This window comes from Vigna unguiculata, chromosome 4, assembly GCF_004118075.2.
Source record: "Vigna unguiculata cultivar IT97K-499-35 chromosome 4, ASM411807v1, whole genome shotgun sequence".
Classification (NCBI taxonomy): Eukaryota; Viridiplantae; Streptophyta; class Magnoliopsida; order Fabales; family Fabaceae; genus Vigna; species Vigna unguiculata.
The window spans coordinates 23,613,814-23,622,426 of NC_040282.1; the positions used below are offsets into that span (position 1 = coordinate 23,613,814).

Sequence of the window (8,613 nt, forward strand, 5' to 3'; positions counted from 1 at the left end):
CTTGAGTGAAGAGAATGTAGCAACAAGACACTTTATTACATGACCTAATATCGCTCGACCTATGCTCCTTGAATGAGCCAAAATTTGCACTTCCTACGTGCTTTGGACCTTTATCCTAAACATAAAGTAGCATTGTACCACAATGTAGTTTGTGTATGCCTTTGTCCTTTTGAAAAATGTGGTAGTGTATCAAAGGTCAGGTCTCGTGTCTCAACCAAATCTTTCTCTTTTTCTTCCACGTGTCTCTATAGGGTCAATTTCACACATTCTTAGCACACTAGGGAGCAATTAAGCATTTTCGTCTCGCACAACCCACATGGTATAAGGTTTGTTTGGCCAACATGACCTTGCAACGTCTAACACATACAAGTGTCTGACTCCCCAAAGCGTCTAATGTTCTTTAGCATATACTACTTATCTAAGGGTGGTGAATAATTTACAAGATGTAAGCATCTGACCCAATTCACTAATCACTAATGATATGGCAATTTCTCATCACTTCGATCTTCTCATAGCAAGAGTGTACAATTTAGCTCAAAGGTTACAACTTCACTTTGTGAAGGATATACAAAATGTAAACTTTCAACCTAATTTCAATCACTAATGATTGTTAGTTTTGAAATGGTTGAAAAGCCAAGAAGGGGGGTTGAATTGGCTAGTTAAAAATTTAGGCTATCTTTGCAAGCTAAAAACCACCTTGAATTGAATCAAATAGATCACCAAGTTAGGATGCAAACAGTATTGAACTGTACACTATCAATCGATCAAAAACAGAGTTAACAGATTGATTTTACTATACAAATTCTGTTTTGGTATAATCAATCGATTGAAACAGAAAAATAGTCGACTGAAATATTGGGAAAAATGCAGAAATGCGAATTTGAATTTTAAACCAGAAACAATGCTCAAGAATGATAAATACCAGTTCCAAATGATTATACAAACATGCTCAATACTGTAGATGCCATGAAAACATGCAAGAATATGAAAAAGATGATTAAAGCACAAGTTTTTTAAACTTTAAAATGAAAATGCAAGAGAGAAAGGTTAGAGAAGAGAGGACACCACGAGATTTTTATACTGGTTCACTCAAACCTGAGGTATATCCAATTTGTCAAGGCAACCTTAGCTTGACTTTGCACTATTTCAAAAGTTTTACAAAGTATCCACCCTTACACTTCCAAAATATGCAAAAACACCACAAAAGACTCTTGAATCACACAAGAATCACACCAGCACAGCAAGAACCCTCTTGCAGACCTGGAAATCCACCAGGCACACACACAAAGCTTGAGAAAGATCAAACCTTAGTGGTAGCACAGCCTTGCCTACCACAAACCACTTTCTCCAAGCTTCAAACCAAGCCAAAAGCTCTAAGAATTGATCCAAGATCAATCTTCAACAACTGCAACACGTATGATCATGAAGGAGAGAGTTTCCACAAGTTTTCAGAACAAATTCGTGCTCTAAAATGATCAACTAACCTCTCTTTCGAAAATCACAGCTTATATAGTCAAACTGTTACGAAATTCAACAGGTTGATTTTCAAATCAATCGGTTGATTTCACTAGACTTAAGTGAAATCAGTCGATTAAAAACTAAATCAACTGATTGAATTTGTTGCAGTTTAAAACTACTATAGCCAACCTTTTAACCTGTTAAAAAGCCATTCAACAGATTAAAAGAGACATTTTAACCTGTTGAAAAATCATTCAACAGATTAAAAACACAATAAAGACCAAACTTCATCTAATTAATGCTATAAGGTCTACAACATGAATTACAAATTTAAAATACACTTTCTAAATGATTAAGTACATGGAGAGCACATGTTCCAGTCTTGATCAATATAGTTATCATCAAATCTCCTTTCCTTCATCAATGTAGACTTCATTCCAATGGTAATGGCTTCAAGATAGTTCAAAAGAGCTTCATTCAATCTTCATCAAATCTTCAAGAAGCAAACCACCTTGGCTTCTCATGTCAACAATGATATGACAAATTCTCAACACTTTGATCTTTTGTAAATAGCTTCGTTGATCTTCTTGAATCTTGTATGGTGTTGCATCATTTGTATAGTTGTTGCATTTGATAGTAGTTGAGAATTCGAATTGCAACGCTTCATCATAATCTTCATGATATGGAATGACTTGATCAACTCTTTAATTTGATTTTTCAGCTTAAATCTTTAATGTTATTGTTCAAAAATTTAATTATGAATTTGTTGATGCTCTTTAGGATATCCTTTTCCTTGTATGAATGAACTCATACTTGATTTGAATTCTGCTCTCTCTTTAATGGCACAATTGTCCCGTTAAGAAATTTGTATACAATATGCTTCTACATTTGAATTTTTAGAGCTATAATATTTCTCAATCAATCAAACAATCTAGTCTTAGTTCATTTCCTAATTTACAGTTGATTTTAATGTTTGATTAAAAACCTTTCTTCTTCCATAATGTAATTGTCACAAGATAATTTTCTTGAATGTTATAGCTCATACAGTTAATTCTCTGTTTCAAATGCTTAAATTAATATACCAATTCGCATTATCAACCAAAGTTTAAAACACTTAGCCAAATATCAAAGTGTGTTCTTTCTAACCCGTTTAATGTAAAACTGAGTTCTACTGTTTAGGTTGTCTAATGCTTTAGTCGTCTAATGACTTAAGTTGCCATGGGTAGCCTAACCCTTTAAGTCTTCTAACACCTTAGTTGTATAATGATCAAACCTAGTGATTACCATTTGTGTACTTATCTAAAACATGGTCTTGTCTATGACTTAGACTCATCTAATGCTAAAGACTTGGCCTTTGCATTTGCTAGACTTGCTTATAATATCATACATAACATTTGAATATTATTCATTAAGCACATGAAAAACATAAGTACATATCATATATTTTGATCTTCAAACCATATTGATCAATTACTTAACCTCATTCATTAGAACCTTATTATTTTTGTTAGATGTTCTCTCTTAGTTATCTAACGCTATTTCACTTATAAATAGAGACTCGCTCATCTGGTAGAGTGACTGTTTTGTTATCATCAAAACCTTATTGGTTAATGTGATTCGTCTACTTTAATACATCAAAGGAAAAAGAGCTCTTGAAAGGTAACGGGAGAAGAGTGGTCACCTTTACCTCACCACTCAACTTTAAGGTCATGATTCTCTTAGTAGGGCAATTAGAAGCAATGTGCTCATACCTCCAGACACTTAAAACATTTTATAAAACTTGACCTAAGTGGGAGGATAAGGAGTGTGGTCACTAGTTGAATCAGTCCTAAAAGGAGGTTCTTGGTAAGACTTGGAAATAGTCCTTGTGAGTGACTTCTCCTTATCCCATCTTTTCTTTTAAATTGAGTTTCAATATTTAGGACAAGATGCAAAACATTTTTAACTGTGGAGTACTCACTTTTATTAAGTATTAAATATCTCTCTTCCACTTGAAAACCCAAACTACCTTGGCCTCATTGGTTTTATCATGGGCATCAACCTTAAGCAATAAGGACTCTAACTCCTTGTAGTAATCATTCACACCAATTGCTTTATTGAAGCTTCAAAAGATTTTCCTGATATAAAACATAAAAATAAATCTAGCGTTCATTAGAAACTTAATGTAGCACCAGGTGGTGCCGAATGATTGTTGATATTTGATTCCATCAAGTTATAACATATCCCTCAAACTCCACTACAATAATCTACTTATTCTTTATCCTCTAAAACAAAAAATATAAAATAAAAAATTATAAAATAAAAAATTTATAGAATTATAAAATTTATTAGATTATAAAATCTAAAATTTTAAAAATAAGAGTTTCGTCTCACTTAAAAAAACCAAACAAAAAATAATCAATTAGAATATATAAATATTAAGTATTTAATAAATCATTAAAAATTTAATGAAAGCTTAATTGAAAATTTTTAAACTTTTCCGAACTTAATTAAGTTTTTTTTTTCTTTTAACTTTTTCAGCCAAAATTCTAGCAAAATCCCTGCGTATTTTTTTTCTCCTTTCCACTGAAAAACCTGTGTTGTCGATGCTGCAACAGAGTATTCTTCAGTGATCCAACAAACTTCTAAAGCGCAATCTCAATCTCGTTTTCAAACCTCAATGGGTTATATTCAAGACGCACGAGAGAATCACGTTAAGAAGAAAGTGGAAGAAGGTACCACCTATTTTTTACTTCGTATCATAAACCCTAAACGCACCGATTACTAAAGTGCTGAAAGTTGTGATTTTTGAGGAAGAAACGAGAACTCTTTTAGTTAATCGTGTGCTAACTTCAAATGGGTAGTTCTCATACGAATCCAAGATGGGGTTTTGGTTAAGATCAAGTTTTTTTTTTTTTTTCCTTCTTTTTCCTTTTAATTGGTGAAAGTAATGAGCTGGTGTATCATAAAATTTGCAGCTTTGCGCAGCAAAATGAAGCAGAAGGCACTGAAGGAGTGTGATCGTTACACGGCAAAGTATGCTGAATGCGCTTCCGGGAAAACACTGTCAGTTGTGTGGCGTTGTCGCCAACAAGCTAAAGAGCTGAATGATTGTCTTCATCAATTGTAAGCTCTGTTATGAAATGAATCATTGTTTGATTTATTTGATTCAGTTCTTGGATTGTTTTGTTGAGAGCAAGAAAAGTTAGTTTTATTTGTAGACAAGTTGGATGCATTTGTTGTAGTGTTAAGTTAGATTGTCATTCCATCATGAATTATCGTTTCTCATGTATATAGAGAAAATTATACCACATGCAATATTCATTGTTGCCTTTCTATTTCATTCTTCATTCTCCCTTGTGTCTGTGCATCTTATTCTGTTTCTTAGAATTCTTGATATAATTGTTGAAGCAAAGGTTTAAGTTCTTAATGCAGTTCAGTAGGGTTTATGTGTCCTAGTTTGTATTCAGTGAAGATATACCAATTGAAAACTTACCAGGATAAGGGATAGGTACTGGCGAATTTAAAAGAACATGACAAATTGAGTTTTAGCCTGTTTTAGAAAAGGATAAAGTTTTGTTCCTCATTTGCCTTTTCAATTGTCCTGTTTCCATTAATGATTATTAACACCACCATGTTTCCACTGTATTTCTTGTAGTCAAATACTCTTATGCTGTTTTCACTGAATGCAATATGAATCATTGAAAACAAGAAACACAATGAAAACAAGGTATTTGTAGTTAGTGATGAAATTAGAAAATAGAACAGGAAAAGTTTTTTTAAGGCAAATAGGCCTTAAAAGTCTTGCACATTCTGGGTAAGTTTCTGCTGAAGATTTGCTCACACAATTCTTTTCAGAGTGAACCCTTATACTGTGTTTGGGTGAAGAATTTTTGGAACATAATTCATTTTTATGGATAATTTGAAATGTTGAGACAAATTACGTTGTTTGGATAGGGATTTTAAGAAATTGAAATTCTACAAAATTATTAGAGTAATTTGATTACTTACGATTATAGAATTTTCAAATTTCATCTACTAAGTAAGAATTTCAAATTTTTCATACTCTTTCATCTCTCACATCTATGCTTCTTCGCTTCATACTTTCTACTTGGATTGGCCTCGGTCCAGAGTGTTGTTAGCTTGACCCATCTGGGGTGTTTTCGGGTTCAGTCCTGGTATTTTGATTGATGTTGATCATAGGTTTTTCTTTTGTTGGCATTGGTGGGATTATTTTTTGACCAATGTTGATCTGGGTTATTATTTAGCCAATGATAGATAGGATATTTTTGACTAATCTTGGTAGGGGTTTATTTTGGCCGATGTTAGCCAACCTTAATTTTGGTTCATGCCTATAAAGTTCATTTTTTGTTTAAGGATGGTTTTCTCAATCAACATTGCCAATATTAATTTTCTGTTCAAAGTAAATTTAGATTTTTTTTTCTAATGTTGACTCTGCAAGCTTTTGTGGAACCTTGGCTAGGACTGTTTCTGGCCAATGTTAACTAAGGGAATTTTCCTAACACATCAGTAAAAAATGTCGGCCAAAACATAACTTCAACTAATAACATTGAAAAATAACTTTAATTGATATCAACCGACATAATTGTAAATGACATATGTTAATGAAGAAAAGCTCTTGTTAATATTACCTAAAAAGATTTTGGTGGACTTTGGGAGAGAAAATAACCTTGACTGATGTCGAACTAAGAAGCATCACTGACTAAGATATTTGAATTATTAAATACTTTTTAATATAAAAATGAATTTTTATATTTGGTAGTAATTGAAATACTTTATCCAAAAAATTTTCAATAATTTTGAATTGTCTTATACAAGCATAACATTTGAGTAATGAATCAATTTGAATTGAAACAAATTTAATGTATTTTAATTTCCTTTACATTGTGAAATTCTCTGTCCAAACACATGGTTAAGTTGGTATTTTAAAAGTTTGTTTTCCAATTTATTCCTGGAAGATATAAAATGTTACAGGTTTCATTGTTTTGTTGGACTACAGCGGGGACTTAAAATATTGAATTTGGTACATCTTTGATAGACTACTTTGGTAATAAAATTCTTTGGAGTACTGATGTAATAATAATCTAATCGTTGTAGGATCAATTTAAGGGTTTTGGTTTCTTATCAAGTTTACTTATGCTTCATAGATGCTGAAACTTGATGACATATATTCATGTCTTGTCTCTTATGTACTTTAGTCATTAGAATCCTCCTCCCTTTCCTGAATAAATTCTGTTAATTTGGTCATTTGTACTTGCCATCAAATTTCTTCATCTTTGGAGATCAAGAAAAGGAGACACTTAGGTGTGTGTAAGAAAGGGTGTTTTACTTTAGTCTGTAATGTATTCTTTTGTTGCCAATGTATAGTTATATTTGCATAATATGTGTTATGAGCCAAAAATAGAAATGGGAAAGAAAAGAAAGTGTAAAAGCTTGATCTACAAATGATGACCTAATAATGAATCCTACCCCCTTAATTCCCCTGTTTATATCTAATAAATTCTTATAACTAACTGATTAACTACTCTAACTGTCTCTTGGTTATTTCCCTTTTCTTCTAGCTAACTCCTAACAGTATGTCCATGTTGGATTAGCTTGTAGCTTACTAAAGCTTTTCAATTGAGATAAGTATTTGATTCCTAACTTAGAGAAAAGCCCTGATTTTTTTTTTTTTTTAAAACTAGCTATAAAATAAGCCTGCTGTTTGGGACATCTGCTTAAATTTTGTAAAAGGCTTTTGTTTTTCTGGAAAATAAGCAGTTTTTTTTAATCTGGAAAAATTGTGATTCATAATTGTTAGAATAAATAGTCTTCAATAGGATTTATTTTAAGGTGCTATGTGCTAAAACTAGTTCCTTGGTGTATCTCTTCAAATTTCCTTATTTTCCCTCTCATACATTGTATGTGGTGTATCCAATATGAAATCCTAAGAGAGGGGAAGTTACTCTCTCAAATTTGTTCTAATGTTCCCATGTATCTTTCTTAAGTATAATTATTTCTTAACAGCTTTTGTCCTTTCAGCCTCATGCATACTCTTTTCTTATCTAAAAGCTATTTTTTTAATATCCAAACAAAATTAAATCTTAAAACCACTTTTTAGCAAACTTGCCCAAACAAAAATTGTTTTTGATTAAAAACAATTATTAGAAGAAGACATTTAGGTTCATTTGTTGGTATCCCAATTTTGACATTCTATCTTTTTATCTGATTTAAACCATGTATGTTTCTGAACATTCTAGTTAATCTTTGTTGGGTTTTGGAATAATCATAAATATATTAGCCGTTGTGGGTAGTTGGGTAGTTAATATATTAACCGTTGAAGTCTTATATGTAATTATCGAGTTAGCCGTGTATAACCGTTGTTGTCTGTTTTGAGTACAACGGTCGAGAATATGTGAGTCTATAATGTATTGTATAAATTGTACCGTGGAATTGATGAATGAAACAACAACAACAATAGGAGATATGCAAGTTTTACTATATTCTTTGGTTAGAGGAATATAAAACCAAAGTTGTATGTTGTGAAGTATAGGAGATGCAGTTTAATATAATTGTGTTGCTATGAATGTGGAATTGATATCTGTTGTTAATTCTTTTACAGCACCAATGATTCTGTTTTGGAGGAAATGAAGAAAGAATACATGTTAAAACAAGCAGAGGGCTCTAGTAGAATCCAGACTGCTTGATTTCATGTACGGTACAGTTTATCAACATAATCTGACATCTTGAATTCAAATTTTTTAGACAATTAGAATGAGGTAGGTGTTCATCATTGTCATGTATGTGGACCTTCATTATTACTCAAACCTTTTGTTTTTACGAATTTTGTATGGATGATAGAACATTAATGAAAAGATCTTGGTTTGTATGATGTGTTTGTTACTATAATAACTTCTACTCAAAGCCATTTTGAGTATGGTTTAAGTTTAGAAGAGGTTGACTTACGACGGATTGTAGTTTGAATGTGCGTTGTGAATCATGAATCTTGCTAAACAAATACACAAAATATTAAATAAAATATGATTAGATATTATATATAAAAGTTATTTTGTATCTAAATATTTTTGTATATTATATATAATTTTATTTCTCAATTGCTTAGGTATTATTTTTTAAGTCAGTTTTGAAAGATTGAAATATACTAAATTTTTTTAT

General features: G+C 31.6%; 1 protein-coding gene across 1 annotated transcript; it reads left to right on the forward strand.

Moving 5' to 3' along the window:
• The first annotated feature begins 3,963 nt into the window (after window positions 1-3,963).
• On the forward strand, window positions 3,964-8,329 carry LOC114181297 (uncharacterized protein DDB_G0275933). Its single transcript, XM_028067716.1, has 3 exons — window positions 3,964-4,172; window positions 4,416-4,563; window positions 8,060-8,329. The coding sequence occupies exons 1-3, from the start codon at window positions 4,118-4,120 to the stop codon at window positions 8,142-8,144; spliced, it is 288 nt and encodes a 95-aa protein (XP_027923517.1). The 5' UTR covers window positions 3,964-4,117; the 3' UTR covers window positions 8,145-8,329.
• The last annotated feature ends 284 nt before the right edge of the window (window positions 8,330-8,613 follow it).

Coding starts and splice junctions, on each gene's coding strand:
- LOC114181297 (XM_028067716.1), top strand. CDS start 4,118: ATGGGTTATATTCAAGACGCACGAGAGAATCACGTTAAGAAGAAAGTG. Junction 4,173..4,415: donor TAAGAAGAAAGTGGAAGAAG/GTACCACCTATT, acceptor TAAAATTTGCAG/CTTTGCGCAGCAAAATGAAG. Junction 4,564..8,059: donor AATGATTGTCTTCATCAATT/GTAAGCTCTGTT, acceptor ATTCTTTTACAG/CACCAATGATTCTGTTTTGG.